This window comes from Ziziphus jujuba, chromosome 1 (genome assembly GCF_031755915.1).
Source record: "Ziziphus jujuba cultivar Dongzao chromosome 1, ASM3175591v1".
Taxonomy (NCBI): domain Eukaryota; kingdom Viridiplantae; phylum Streptophyta; class Magnoliopsida; order Rosales; family Rhamnaceae; genus Ziziphus; species Ziziphus jujuba.
The window spans coordinates 32,786,601-32,802,982 of NC_083379.1; the positions used below are offsets into that span (position 1 = coordinate 32,786,601).

General features: G+C 31.4%; 2 protein-coding genes across 2 annotated transcripts; both read left to right on the forward strand.

Annotated features, from left to right (window-relative positions):
- The first annotated feature begins 9,077 nt into the window (after positions 1-9,077).
- On the forward strand, positions 9,078-11,924 carry LOC107428460 (probable clathrin assembly protein At4g32285). Its single transcript, XM_016038995.4, has one exon. It carries the CDS (start codon positions 9,500-9,502, stop codon positions 11,372-11,374), a length of 1,875 nt encoding a protein of 624 aa, XP_015894481.1. The 5' UTR covers positions 9,078-9,499; the 3' UTR covers positions 11,375-11,924.
- Positions 11,925-13,263: 1,339 nt separating this feature from the next.
- Positions 13,264-16,065, forward strand: LOC107428385 (actin-related protein 6). The gene is made up of 8 exons (XM_016038927.4): positions 13,264-14,183; positions 14,301-14,517; positions 14,600-14,663; positions 14,964-15,048; positions 15,135-15,185; positions 15,281-15,343; positions 15,427-15,569; positions 15,675-16,065. Exons 1-7 carry the CDS (start codon positions 13,486-13,488, stop codon positions 15,554-15,556), a joined length of 1,308 nt encoding a protein of 435 aa, XP_015894413.1. The 5' UTR covers positions 13,264-13,485; the 3' UTR covers positions 15,557-15,569; positions 15,675-16,065.
- The last annotated feature ends 317 nt before the right edge of the window (positions 16,066-16,382 follow it).

Here is a 16,382-nt window from a genome sequence, read left to right on the forward strand (position 1 = left end):
GTTTGGGGCAGATGAGTTTTGGAGAGTGGGGATTTGGCGAGTTAGAGATGGATGGACAAATCGGGTCTGCCAGAATGCATGGTTGCCGTACATGGGTTCCTCTCGTGTTTTATCACCTAGGGTTCTAGATGAGCTAAAGTAGCTTGTCTACTCACATATTCTGGGGCTTGGAATGTCAATCTTCTTCACGCTGTTTTTGCTCCTAATGAAGCAGCACTCATTCAAACTGTTCCTGTTGGTGGGCTGGGAAGAGCAGATCGGTTTGCATGGAAATGTAATACAAATGGTTTATGTAAGGTCAGAATTGGCTACTAGGAAGCATGCAAGCTTGGATTTGGAAGTCATGTTGGTGGACCTAGTGACTCGCATAATAGCATATGGTGGCAAAATCATTGGCGTCTATCTATTCCAAACAAGATCAAATTGTTTTTATGGTGTGCTTGTAATGATGCCACACCTTGTTTGTCTTTGTTGGCTTCAAGACATATCATTCAAGACAGACAGTATCCAACATGCTCAAAAGATGAGGAACGACCACTTCATGTATTCTGGAAGTATAGGAATGTGATTCGAATATGGAAGCATTCTGAATCTTATCGGGTTTTAAAGAGTAATGCATATGACTCTTTTTCTGTGTTGTGTTCCTCTGTTCTCACACATCTTTTGGAATTCAATAAGAGATGTTTGCTTAGACGTGTTGGAGTTTATGGAATAATAGAAATGCTATAGTACATGGCAATTTCGTGAAGACATATCTTCAAATATTGAATTCCATTTCAGCATTGCATATCGAATTTAAGGAAGCCTCAAATAGTTACTTCAGGTTTACCTCCTGGAGTTTGTAAGTCGTTGCTGCCATAAAGAGACATTCTGAAAAATCAAAGTTGATACTTCTGTAAAAAGTGGATCTGAAATTATTGGGATTGGAGTTGTAGTGCATAATGCTTCAAGTAAACTTATGGGGGCATTTGCAAAGCCTTTTGTGGCTACCTGATCATCCCAGTTTGTTGAACTTATAGCTATTCATGAAGGAATTTGTTTTTGTCTAGAGGCTGGTTTCCTACACGGTGAAGTTGTTGGTGATTGTCTCATTGCGTTACAAGCTGTAAATTCTGTCACCAAAGACCAACACCTCGGCCCTAATTGTTTTTTAGTTAAAATAATACAGGAGCTGTTTTTGACTTATTCAGGTTTAATGTGTTCTTTTCAACCTAGGGAGACAAATAATGTTGCTCATGTTGCCAAATATGCAGCATGTTTAGTTCATTATGAATCTTGGCTTTAAGTTGGGCCACAATGGCTTTCTTTTCTACTTCAGACTGATTATTGTAACCTTGTTTCTTAATTAATGATATGGTTTCATTATTTCAAAAAAAAAAAATTTCTAGTAAATCATTTTTCAAGTGGAATAGGGTGATTTAAAGCTTTTAATTTGGTATTTTAAAAAAAATTATAAGTTTCATTTAAAATCACAAAATCCATGAAAAAACTGTAAGCTGACATTTATCTGGATTGGATGTTGCTTTTTCAGTATGATAATCCAAAATTTACATAAGGGTTTTGATAAGACTGTTAAGATGAGAAGAACATCGTCGAAATCGCCAAAAAAGGAGATTAGATAGTGAGTTATGTTAGGATCAGAAATCGGGTCATATGACCCATTTACAACAAAATTGGATTGATTCATAACCCAACAGGGTAGAGAAGACAAGTCATACAACTTCTCATTTAGTGCACAAAATTTTGCTGAAAATAGGATTTTGAAGACATGCATATGCCATGAATGTGCATTTTCAACTGGAAATAAGTTTTATCCCATTGCTGCAAACAAAATAAGAGGTTAAAGTACCCAAAAAAAAAAAAAGAAAGATTAAGACCCCAAGTGCTAGTGAGAGTAAAAATTTAGAGGTAGTCATGTTGATAAGTCTTAATAACATCAGGAGTAAGCGTTGATTCGATTCTGTTAGTATTTTATTTATTTATTATTATACAAATTAAATTCAATTGTGGGAACAAAACCAAGCCAAATTGACTATCATCAGTTTAATAAATTTAGATTTTGGCCCACTATCTTAGATCTTATATTTTATTATTTTATTTATTTATTATTTTTAAAAAAGACTAACTTAACATTATTAATATTTTAAACTAAATAACTAAAAATTATAATAAATAGGATTTTTGGCACATTGACTCTAAACTTTCAATGATTTTGCAAATTATGTCATATACTTCATATTTAGCATCTATGTTTCCTAAACTTATAATTTTTTGCAGCAATATCTTTGAACAAAATTCATATCTATTTGGGCGTTAATTCTCATGTTTCGTTAATTTATAACTAAAATCACAAATGTTTATTAATTCAGGGGCATAGGTGCAAAACTGTTAAACAGCGTAAAAGTACAGAGGATATAGGTGTAAAAAAATCTTTTAAAAAAATTACACATATCTCTTAATTTTTTTTTTGAACAATATGATTTAATAAATGAAATAAATTTTTTAAAATAGTTTTTAATTAATATTAAAAATTATAGAAACTAATTTAATTTTATTTAAAACCATTTTATATAGAAAAAAATATTTTATATGAAAAAACAATTAAGTGAATAATTACTGATAATTTCTTTTTTAATTTTTACTAGAAAATCAATTTCTGATGATTACTATCAATCATTAATTGATAATTATCAATTATTAATGAATAACTAATTGACAAATAATAATTATCTATTAAATTAAATATTTTATTAAGATAATATTAATAATAAAAATATTTTTTAAAAATTTTTTACTAGAATTTAAATTATAAATTGATAGTTGATAATTATTTATAATTAAAAATAATTATCATTTAAAAAAAAGTAATTGATAGTTATTAATTTAATAGTATAAAATGGTTTTAAATAAAATTAATTTTGATTCTATAATTTTTACTATTAATTAAAAATTATTTTTTAAACTTTATTGTATTTATTAAAGATATATAATTCAAAAAAATTAAGAGATATGATTAATTGTTTTAAGCATTTTTGGCACCTATGCCCCATGATATTTAATTAATAACTAAGAATTTAATTTTTTTAGGTAAAATTATTTAACACACTTTATCAATTAATAATTAATTTATAGTAAGAATTAAAAAAAATTATTCTTTTTTAATTTTTTTCATGCAAAATTTTTTTGGATGTAAAATGGTTTTAAAAAAATTAAATGAAATTCTATAATTTTTACTATTAATTAAAAATTATTTTTAAAAAACTTAATTTATTTATTAAAGACATATTATTAAAAAAATTAAGAGATATAATTAATTATTTTTAAAGATTTTTTGCACTTATCACCATGAATTTTCAGGCCATTTAACATTTTTGCATCTATACCTTTAAGCTTGCAAAATTTCTGATTTTACCACCAAGTTAAAGGACCATGTGTGCGGCATATGATATTTAATGCCAAAATATGGATGGAATTAAGCTCCAGAGTATTATTGCTAAAAACCTTCAGAATAGATGGTAGATATGAAATATACGGTGTAGTTTGCAAATCTGTCGAAAGTTCAAGTGCAACGGTGCCAAAAATCACAAAAATATATATCTAAAATACAATTAATTATAATAAAAACTAGAATTCTTTCCCATGCGATGCACAATATATATATAATTATAATAGTTAATTTAAAAATTAATTTATAATAATTAATTATATTCAAATCTAATAATAACATATGAAAAAAAAATTTTACTAAGTATCTTACGTTTATATATAATATAGATAATATATATATATATAATATCATAAATAATAATATTTAAACTTTGATGTTAGTATATATTACATGCACATTTACATACAAAAGCTAATTGATGGGAATTTTAAATTATATTATATGTATTATTTGTTATAAAAAATAATTCAAAATAATTTGAAACAGCAAATTAAAAACAAATAGAAATTAGATATAATGAAATAAATAATAATAATAATAATATAACAAAAATTTAAGGAAAAAAATCTATTCATCCATTAAAATCATTTCAACACTATTAATTTATGATTTATCATCAAATTCTGTAACCTTCCAAAGTTTTAGAACTTGAATTTTAAACATTCGTTGTGCCTTCTTAGCGTTGATCTGATTGATAAAATCAACATATCTACCCATATTTGAAAACTTATTTAAAAATTTTATTGTTACTAAATATATTTGGATCTTAATTTTTTTTCAATTTATATCGTAAAAATATGTTAAATACAAAAAATTTGACTTCTATATATAATACTATTTAATTATGAAATTTAAATTCAAAAACCGTTTACTAATTAATTTTTTCTACCTATGGAGTTTAAATTCAAATTCTAATGTATTTGTATAATATTTTTTATCTATAGAATTTAGATTCAAATTAAAAAGTATTTTTTGATTTATCACAATAGTTAATTTTTTTATATTAAGTAATCATAATATAATTTAATTATATTTATTATTATTATTATTATTATTATTATTATTATTTGCCCAATGAATACTTTTTTACCTTATAAGATAATTTATTTATGGTTATATATATTTTAAGAAAATTAAATAAGAAGATAAATTTTATTCTTAAAATCTATATATTTTGTTATTTAAATTTCATTTATTACACATCAATATATATATATATATATATGTATTAGTATATAGAATCTAATTATTTATTATTGTATATAACATCTTTTTATTTAACAATAAAATAAATATAATAAATCAACAAAAATATTAATATATAGATGATAAATCTTTTTTTAATATTTTTTATTCTGACCCTTTTTTTTATTTTTTATTCCATACAAGTAATTATTTCCCTGTATTAATGAAAAACCAAATGTATATGATTTATTTGGAAAATAAAATAATTTGTTTTGAATATAAATTCTATTTTCCCATATTTAACCTAAAGTATAGCCAAATTATAGATGAAACATACACTAGATACTGAAGCACAATATCAATGAGTTTGTTTATCTTTCCTCCATGTTCTAAACTTTTAACATTGTCTTTTCTAATACCTTCTCCAATAGTATATTAAAAAATCAAAAATGTTATATATAAAATTCCAAAGCATTAATCATTGTACTATTATAAACTTCCTACATACCAAACAATTCTTGTTCATTGGGTTTAGTTGCATTCAAAATTTTAGCACACAATTTGAATATAAAATTTTACGTTGGAAAACTTTCATCCAAAGCGTCTACAATATTAGTTTTCAGCATAAAGTTTAATTTATATTTGTGTTTTGTGATCTTAAATTTGATATTGTTGAATCCAACTATAAAACTTTACATTAAATATAATTGGCCTTCATGAATCAATAGTTTGAAATGATGAACTAATGAATTCTTTATCGTAGCATGAATCATTCTACCTTATAAATATTTGGAAAATTTTTTAAACTTTAAACAAAAAAATCTATATATAATATTATTATATACTATATATTATATATAATAATAATAATAATATCACTAATATGTAATGAAAATTTAAAAAAAAAAAATGAAACTTGTTTATCTATTAAAACCATTTTAACACTATTAATTTCTGATTTATTATCAAAGTTTGGAACTTCTAAAGTCTTAAACTTGAACTTTAACATCTATTGCGTCTTGTTAGTATTGATTTTGTTGATAAAATTAACATGCCTGGTCATATTTGAAAATTTATTTAAAAGTTTTATTGTTAATAAATTTATTTGGATCTTCTTCTTTTTTTTTTTTTTTTTCAATCTATAAGGTAAAGTTTGTTAAGAACTAAAAATTTAACTTCTATATACAATACTATTCAATCATGGAATTCAAATTAAAAAATATTTACCTATTTATTTTTTTTCCATCTATGGATTTTAAATTCAAATTCAAATGCATTTATATAATTTAATTAAAATTCAAGTATATTTAAATAATATTTTCCATTTATGGAATTCAAATTCAAATTCAAATGTATCTTTTGATTCCTTGCATATAGTTAATTTCCTTATATTAAATACTCATAATATTATCATTATTATTATTATTATTTATCATATAAACACATTTTTACCTTTTAAGGTAAATTATTTATTGAATTCAAATTTAAATTCAATTGTATTTATATAATATTTTCCATCTGTGAAATTTAAATTCAAATTTATTTTTTAATTTTTTACAAATAATTAATTTTTCCATGTTAAATCCTTATAATATAATTTAATTATATTTATTATTATTGTTATTATTATTATAACCTAATTAACAATAATTTGATTTAAAAAGAGATATATATATATATATATACACATAAAATATATATACAATTTTACTGCAATATGTGTTGACTTATACATTATAATACAGATTAGCATCAAGTTATACATAACTTATAATGTGTTGTATATATTTTATTTTAATATTACATATAATTTGATTATGACCTAATTTCAATTGCATGGAAATATTCAATATAGTAAAATTATATATAAAATATTATAAATATATATTTATTGTTTATTTAAAATTTATTTCAAAATAAAAATTGATTTTATATATATTTTGGTATAACCATAAAAGGTAAAAAATCTTATACTTTTTTAATTAATTATCTAATATTATAATATAACAATATATATTTTTGAATACAACCAATAAATATAAAAATTTTATGTTTTTAAATAACTTCTCCATTTGTTATTGATTTATATTTTGATAGGATCATAAATAATAATAAAAAAATTTATTTTATTGATGATTTTGGAGGGAATTTGGAATGATAATATATTGACACGTGGCCCTGACTCTTCTACTTTTAAATATTATATAGATGTTTAAGAAATTTTATTTATATACATAGTTAGTTTGGTTTAGTATCATTTATGTAAAATTTATTAAAACTAAACTAAACCAATTAAGAGGCAAAAATCCGACTGAAATGAATCAGTTCAATTTGGTTAGTCTAAATCAGTTTATGCCCATCCTTTGATAAAATATTCTCAATATATAATGCCCACCCCTAGATAAAATATTCTCCATAGCTAAGTCAACTTGTTATATTAATTTCACCTTGTAATTTAAGTTCAGTATATGATTTACTAATATTCAAGCTTTTAGGTTCAATGTATGGTTTGCTAATATTCAAGCTGCTGTTAGAAAGTAGAAATAGAATAACGTTTTTTTTTTTTCTTGCTTTTTTTTTATTGTGTTATTTATTATTTTTTTAAAGAAAAAAAAGATGTTTTCTAATAATATCATAAATATTTGGTATAGTTGCATAAGACCTTTCAAATGAATAACGGATTTGGTAAGATTTCAATTACAATTTTCAAAGCTGAAAATGTGATAGATGAGTGATTTTTTTTTTTTTTTTTGGTTAAGCGAATCTTTGATAGTTTTGTTAAAATATATTGTCTAAATTACTGTTTTTGAATGTGAAAATCTAGATTTCTTGTTATAGCCAGGTGGCTTTCCTTGTTGCATCTCTATAATTTCTATTGTTGAATGATTTTAAATGATTTCCATCTCAAAGGATATCCCTTCATTGGATATCTTGGAACGGGATCATCTTCAAATTAATGTACTTATTGTTTATCATTAAAGCTTGACATGTATCCTATAGAACAGCTCACATAGCATTGATTCACTTTAGAATCCGATTAATCAAGTTTGATGCTAAAAATTTCCTCTTATATAAAGAAAGATGTATTGCTTTAAACCAAAAAAAAAAAAAAATAAAACATAATTTTGAATGGATTAAATATGAATTTTAAAATCTAATTTTTAAAGACGATAGACAGATGAAACTATAATACTGCCTACTTTCTTTATCTCTGCTTACTTGACACATAGTACAGTAGTAATTATTTAAAGGGGAAAAAGAAAGGAAAGAAAGTAGTAACATAGATTATTACAGAGTGTATCCATTATGTAAAAATAAGAGTAAATAATTCGGATAAAGAAAATTCTATTCGAAACCCTTCAGTCGAAAAAACAAGGAAGCAGTATACCCTACGACAATTACAAAGTTGGAAATGTCAAAAAAAAGTTAGCAAATAAAAAAGAAAAAGACATCAAATAGGATAAGTATGATACTTAAGACTTTTCAATTTGATGAATAACATATAATATATTGTGTTTATTTTACCCAAAGAAAATATATATATATATATATATATTGTTGAATTATCATTTATTCTAAAAACTTAAGCTGATGGAAGATAAATTTTTATTTGATTTATATTTATCACTAACACTCCCCTCAAATGTAGGAGGCCTCTTTTGAGCTTTTGTGTTTTTTTAATTAATTTATTTTGGATTGAATTGTTGAGTTTTGAATAAAAAAATTTTTGGATCTTTGATTCTGATACCATATTAAAATATTATTTATTTCAAAAATTTTTAAAATTGATGTTATTTTAATATGGTATCAAAATTCAAAATCTAAAAAATCATGAATTCAAAATTTAATAACTGCATTCTAAATAAATAAATAAATAAATAAACACAGAACTGAGAATCCAAAAAAAATAAATCTATATTTAAAAAAAATATAAATCAAATAAAAATATATTTTTTATCAATTTAAATTTTTTAAATTAATAATATTTCAATATATATAATATATTGTGAATAAAAGGTGTCCGTACCATCCAGATTGCAGAAACTTGCATTGAGAATTGGAACATGGAAGAAGGGAAATGCAAGAAGAATTGAAAAAATAAAAAAAATAAAAAGATAAAAGAACAAAGAGTCAAAAAACGAAGGGCTCAGACAACAAAATAAATTTTTACAGAAAATGGGCTTTAATTTTTAATACGAGTAGCAGACTCAGATGTCATTGCAGGCCACAAGGTGGAAAAATTCTTGTCGTGTCCTAGTCAGACTCAGATCACATAAAATAAACGGCATTATTATTATTATTATTATTTTTGTTAATTTAATAAGTTTCAGTGGACCATCTAACGACGGCGTTTTGGTTAAGTTATTCTTTTGCGGAAAAGGAATTTTCAATTATGCCATGAATTACGCGTTTTGGAGCTTTTGAGGGTGGGCTCAAGGCTAAGGGTAACGCTAACGCTAATCTAGCGCGCTCTGTTTTCCTTCTCAGAAAGGCAAAGCAAAAGTTGCGAGACAGAGAAAGCTAAAAAGAGATCTCCGTGAGAGACTCTTCCAATTCCAGTCTTACGGAATCTGTTATCACCGTCAGCTCTATTGACCCACTTCCTCCTTGTCAACCCGATCTCTCCTTGCCTTCTTCTTCTCCCCCCTAGATCCACTCTTCTCTACACGCTTTTGATTCAGAACCCATCAAAACCATAACAAAAGAATCTGAAAAACAGAGTCAACTGGTTATCTCAATTTCCATCAAAACCGAAATCGATTTGGGAAAGTAGGCGTGTCCCATTCAGATTCAGTGAATACCCAGTTGCTGATCATAGACGTAGATACTGTGAGAAAAACTATATAAATATATATATATATATATATGGCACCCAGCACAATTCGCAAGGCAATCGGCGCTGTCAAAGACCAAACCAGCATAAGCATAGCTAAAGTCGCCGGCAATATCGCTCCGGACCTTGAAGTTCTCGTCGTCAAAGCCACGAGCCACGACGAAGATCCCGCCGACGAGAAGTACATTCGGGAAATCATAAACCTGACGTGCTATTCGCGAGGCTATGTCGGTGCTTGCATCGCTACATTATCGAAGCGTCTGAGCAAAACCCATGATTGGATCGTCGCCGTCAAGGCTTTGATGCTCGTCCACAGGCTTTTGGTTGATGGGCACCCTTCGTTCGAGGAAGAGATCGTGTTTGCCACAAGGAGAGGGATGAGGGTCTTGAACATGTCCGATTTCAGAGATGAAGCGCATTCCAATTCCTGGGACCATGCCGGTTTCGTGAGACTTTATGCCATGTATCTCGATGAGAAGGTGGAGAATGTGGTTCACGAGAAGAAATCGAGGGGTGGCGATGGAAGATTCGAGGAGAGAGATGGTGATGAATTTGATTCTGGGATGTCAAGGAGGTCGAGGTCTTATGGCGATTTGAATGAGTCGTCTGTGGGAAGAGAACAGAGAAGAAAGGCTACCCCATTGAGGGAAATGAGACCCGAGACTGTATTAGGGAAGCTGAACCAGTTGCTGAGGATTCTTGATCGGATTCTTGCTTGTAAGCCGGCCGGTGCTGCGAAAAACAGCAGGTTGGTGATCGTTGCGCTTTACCAGGTTTTGAGAGAGAGTTTTAGAACATACGTTGAGATATGCGAGGCACTGGGGATATTGTTGGATCGATTTACTGAGATGGAGTATGCTGATTGTGTAAAGGCCTTTGATACTTATGTTAGTGCGGCGAAAATGATTGATGAACTTGTGGGGTTCTATGGTTGGTGCAAGGATATGGGGATTGCTAGGTCGTCTGAATACCCAGAAGTGCAGAGGATAACTGATAAGCTCTTGGGGACCCTTGAGGGTTTCTTGAAGGAGATGACTAAGAGGTCCAAGAGTCCTGAGAGAAGTAGAGAAGATCAGCGACCAGTTGTGGATGAACCAGTACAGGATATGAACGAGGTCAAGGCTCTACCTCCACCGGAGAATTATACTCCTCCACCGCAACCTGAATTGCCACCGAAGCCACAGCAGACTCAGAAGGAGACAGAGGACTTGGTGAATCTGAGAGATGATGGAGTTTCAGCTGATGAGCAAGGCAACAAATTGGCTCTGGCTTTGTTTTCTGGTCCTGCTAAAACTAATACAAATGGGACTTGGGAAGCTTTCCCTTCAAATGGAGAGCCTGAGGTGACCTCGGCATGGCAGACCCCAGCTGCTGAAACTGGGAAAGCAGACTGGGAATTGGCATTGGTAGAGTCAGCTAGTAATCTATCAAGGCAAAAGGCGGATTTGGGTGGTGGGCTTGATCCATTGCTGCTGAATGGAATGTATGATCAAGGGGCAGTGAGGCAGCATGTGAGCACCACACAGCTGAGCGGTGGGAGTGCTAGCAGTGTGGCATTGGCTGGACCAGGAGGCAAGAGTGCTACGCCTGTGCTGGCGCTGCCGGCGCCGGATGGGACGGTGCAAGCAGTGGGACCACAGGACCCATTTGCTGCTTCACTCACTGTGCCTCCTCCATCATATGTTCAGATTGCAGAGATGGAGAAGAAGCAGCAATTTCTGGTGCAGGAACAGCAGCTTTGGCAGCAGTATGGAAGGGATGGGATGCAAGGGCAAGTTGCTTTGGCAAAAATTGCTGGTGGGTCTGGCTTTTATGGTCCTAATCCGCTGCAAAATATGCCTTACGGAATGCCAAACATTAGCAGCATGGGTGGTCAGCCTGGAGGATACTACTATGCACCTTACTAATAATAAATTTCTGGCTGCATTTCGAGCAGCCCTTTTTTTTTTTTTTCAAGGTGCAGATACCTATATACTTTTTTTCAAGGTGCAGATACCTATATACGATATAAGTAGATATGTTTTCTTTTTTGGATAAATGGTGTTGCCAATACCTATTTTGTTGCCTTCTTTGCTATTGGGCTTAATTTCGTACTTAAAAATTGCTGAAGTATGTTTTGAAACAGAGTCTGAAATGTTACAAACTTGAGCGAAATATTTGTTGGTATTATTCCATGTAATTTTGGTAAGGATGTGCAACCATAAGCTTTTGTATTCTAAACTCTTTTTCAGCCTCCATTGATATTGCCCTTGAAGGATTCTTGTGGAATGCAAAAATGTTTCCTCAAGAGTTTGCTTTGAGAAAAACTAGTCTAATTCTCTTGGCATGGATGTCAACGAATTGAAGCGAAGATTCACCTCGTGTTTCTATGCTTAACCGGTTGACAATGTAGAGTATTTTATATTTTTACCAAAAGAAAATATGTATTTTATGCAATGAATTTATTTATTTATTTTATATTCTTTCTCACAGTGTTATTGTATTTCTTGCAGTGAAGCACGATCTAAAAAAATAAAAAAACAACTAAAACAAGTTCATTTTGTAACTCGTAGATAGATGAATGACAGGCACAATTTGCCACAAACTCCAGCAGAACTTACAGTTAGCAAATTTATTAGAATAAATTAAACATGAATGCGTTGTATTGCTTGCTTCAATTGCTAACTTTTCAACTCAACGACAATGTATTTAAAAAAACTTAAAGATTTTTGGTAGTATTACGTTTGGACTGCCATCAGATTTGCAAATTGCACCTCACCGTCATGATCAGCACCGTCATGATCAGCATCCATAACCCTGTATTTTACATTTTTTTTTTTTTTTTTTTTTTTTAGCAGTGTCACCGAGGAACCTAAACTCCGTTTCTTTCTGCACGTTAAATACCATGTGCCACGCGCATGGGCCGTTAAATCAAGGGTAAAATGGGTTTTTAATATTTTTTTTTTTCTAATTATCAAGAATAATAATAATAATAAAACAAAATAAAAAATAAATAAAAAAACCGTCCCCACCTTCCTCTTGTTCCTCTTCTCCGTCTTCCTTCTCTCAAACCCAACCACCACCATCTTCGGCTCCGCAACAACGAACAGCACTAGTAAATCAATCAATCCTTTTTCCTTCTCAAACTCCCCATGGATTCCGACCAACAAGAACCGTACAGGATACATGAAAACTTAGTAAATAAAATTAAAAAATCTGAATTTATCTGAATTTTATTAAACGGTCCATTCATCATCATCATCATCGCTATTGTGAGCGTTATGCTTACCACATGTATTCTTCCAATGTCTAATCTCCTCCATCACGTTTGGTTCACAATCTTCACGAGGCTCTGGAGCGGTTGGAGGCGGAGGTGGAAGAGGATCTCGTGGAGGAGGCGGTTATAGCGGCGGTAGCAGTTATGGTGTTAGAAGGGATTGCCGAGGTGGTGGCTCAAAGAAAAGTTGAAGAAGAACAAATAGGAATTTGGGGAAGAAGATGATGGTCGTCGTGAAAAAATTGACTGATTTTTATTTATTTTTGAAGTTTTCAGAGTTTTATTTTATTTAATTTTGCAAAGAGGACTTCTTCTTTTTTAATAACTATAATACCCCCGACATTACTAATCATGTGCTTTGTACGCGATAGTTTTTTTTTTAATTTATTTGTAAATTATCTAATTTACAAATTATCTAAAAAATTTCACATTTAGAATTATTCAAATTCGTCTTTTATGTGTACAAATAAAATGTTTTAACAGTTGAAATTATCCCCTTCATCATCAAATACGTGTTAGCGGAGGGAGAGAGAGGAAATTGACAAATTGAGGCCTGAAACTATTGTTATTAAATACAGGGGTATAAATATTAAATATGAAAATTAGAGTGTAATTTATAAATCTAGTGAAAACTGAGGAGCAACGCTGTTAAAAACTCTAAAGTTAATGAGTAAAAACTCTAAAACAGAACCCTTCCAAACCCCAGTCCCTCATTCAGTGATGTGTGGTAGGTATAGCGGGAACTAAAACCAAAACGTAGACATGCAGACAAACGTGGTGGTGTTGGACAATGGCGGTGGGCTAATCAAAGCCGGTCTCGGCGGAGAGCGTGACCCTTCCACCATCATTCCCAACTGCCTCTACCGCCCTCTTTCCTCCAAGAAGTGGCTCCACCCTTCCCCAACCTCCTCCGACGATCCCACCGATCTCACCTCCGCCGCCGTCCGCCGACCCATCGACCGCGGTTACCTCATCAACCCTGATCTCCAACGCGACATCTGGGCCCACCTCTTCTCTTCCCTTCTCCACATCACCCCGGCCCAGTCTTCCCTCCTCCTCACCGAGCCCCTCTTCGCCATCCCTTCCATCCAGCGAGCCACCGACGAGCTCGTCTTCGAGGATTTCAACTTCAGCGCCCTCTATGTGGCCGATTCTCCATCGTTGGTTCATCTCTACGAGGCCAGTCGTCGGCCCACTGGGATTGTCTCCAAGGCCCAATGCAGCGTCGTTGTGGATTGTGGTTTCTCTTTCACTCATGCCGCACCTGTTTTCCAGAACTTCACCATCAACTATGCTGCCAAGCGCATTGACTTGGGCGGCAAGGCTCTCACCAATTTCCTCAAGGAGCTGGTCTCTTATCGCTCCGTCAATGTCATGGACGAGACGTTCCTTATGGATGATGTCAAAGAGAAGCTCTGCTTCGTGTCCCTTGATGTCCCTCGTGACCTCCGGATCGCGAAGTAAAATCTTTGCTTTTTTCTTTTTCTTTTTCTTTTTTTTTTTCAGGTTGATTAAATTGTTCTTGGATAAAATTGAAATTTGAGAGTTTTTCCTCAAATGGGTTTTGTTATTTTAAGGAAATATGGGAAGGACAATCTTTTCAGATGCACATATGTGTTGCCTGATGGTGTTGAACACACAAAGGGTTTTGTTAAGGACCCAGCTGAAGCACAGAGATATCTCACTTTGACAGACGGAGATTTTCCTGCGCAAGTGGGAACGAATAAGGATTTGGATCAGCTACAAGTTACTGAGAAGCGTGAGGACCGAAAGAGAGTTGATTTAACTAAAAATGTATTTAGTATTTCTCATTTTCTTAACAAATTAGATTTCTCACCTTTACTTAATTACTCATTCTTTGATTTGTTTCGAACAGGAATTTGAATTGTCGAATGAACGGTTCCTTGTACCTGAGATGATCTTCCATCCTGCTGATTTGGGTATGTATTGAGTTATGGTATTTCAGTTTTAATAAAGTGGCATTAGTTACCGGGGTTTTCTTAAAGTTAATGACTCCCGGAGAGCATATAAGTGTGCGTGTGTGTGTGTGTGTGTTTGTAGATTTAAAAAAAAAAAAAAAAAATGAGAGCTTGGTGTATGTAGAAGAGGAAGTATAGAAATTGCTGAACTTGTGGGCATTTTCGGATCTTGTGAGAAGGCCAACTACGTTAACTTGATGTTTGGTTAGGACTAATGGAATTTGATGCTTGCAAAATGCTAACGTGAAATTGTTCTTGCAGGAATGAATCAAGCTGGACTGGCAGAGTGCATTGTTAGAGCTGTGAATTCCTGCCACCCTCATCTTCATCCTGTACTATATGAAAGGTATGAAAGATTGGTGCCTGAACAAAAATTTGGTTCTTTTTTATTTCCATTACTTAATGGAGTGCATTTGCATTGTGCTTGTGCAGCATTATTTTAACTGGTGGGAGTACTCTTTTTCCTCGGTTTGCTGAGCGAATGTAAGCTATGGTTTTTCATTCTTTCGATTGTGCAAATGTTACTATTTGTACTACTAAAGAAATCTTTAGGACAACATATTTTGTTCATATTGCAGAGAGAGGGAGCTCCGGCCTCTTGTTCCTGACTGCTATCGTGTCAATATAACGAGTCAAGAAGAGTAAACTTGTTCCTAAATATTAACTGTGTGATTTACAAATGCTACTGTTTCCATTTTGTTGAAAATCTTGCCCACTTGTGCAGTCCCATACTGGGTGTTTGGCGAGGAGGATCACTTCTAGCATCCAGTCCTGATTTTGAAGCCATGTGTGTCACCAAGGCTGAGTATGAAGAGCTCGGATCTGCTCGATGCCGTAGGAGATTCTTTCATTGACTGATTATTAAGGGTACGGCTATAGTAGCAAACAATGAGTGATTCCATTTTCCATGTTCCATGTTTAATCAACAATATTACTATTCGGCTGACTAGAGGCCATCGATGGACATGATAGTTTGAGTTCCAAATGCTCTATAAGCCTCCATCGAAAGATGATGAAGTGCTGAAGACATTCAAGGAGCTCGAGTCACCTCTACCTGGATAGGAAAGCCTGAAGAACAAATGAGTCCAGGGGTTAGGCATATCATGGGCCTCAAGGAAACCACCATACATTGTCAATGCTGCATCAACTGGAACATCACAACATGTTTATGCCTTCCAACTTTATATGTGGGCTCAGGAGAGATATAGAAAGGAAAACGAAAAAGAAACAGAGCCTTGGTAAATGCCTCTTGACACGCCATCCGCTTTAGATTATAGATTGTTGTAATGATGAAGATTATATAATAATTTTATATAAATAATGTTGATTAATCTATATTAATAATATATTTTATTTAAATTTATTTATTTTGCTTTGCTTGTTTGTTTGAAGATGGCCCGTAGTTGAGACTAACCATTTCTTTTCTTGTTTTTTCACCTTTTTTTCTTTTTAGACTTCACGTGTTTCTTTTTCACTACTTTTTTTAAATGTATAAAAAATGAAAAAAGAAACGGTTTTACTGGAGCAGTTTCTTGTAAGTAACATGGATGGAAATTGGATATGATGACTGGTTTTAGTGGCGTAAAGTTACCGGCAGATATGCAACATGAATGTTCAAAAGATAAAAGAAAAAAAAAATTGTAACATTACAAGAAAAAAATTTTTTTTTGTCAAAGTGGC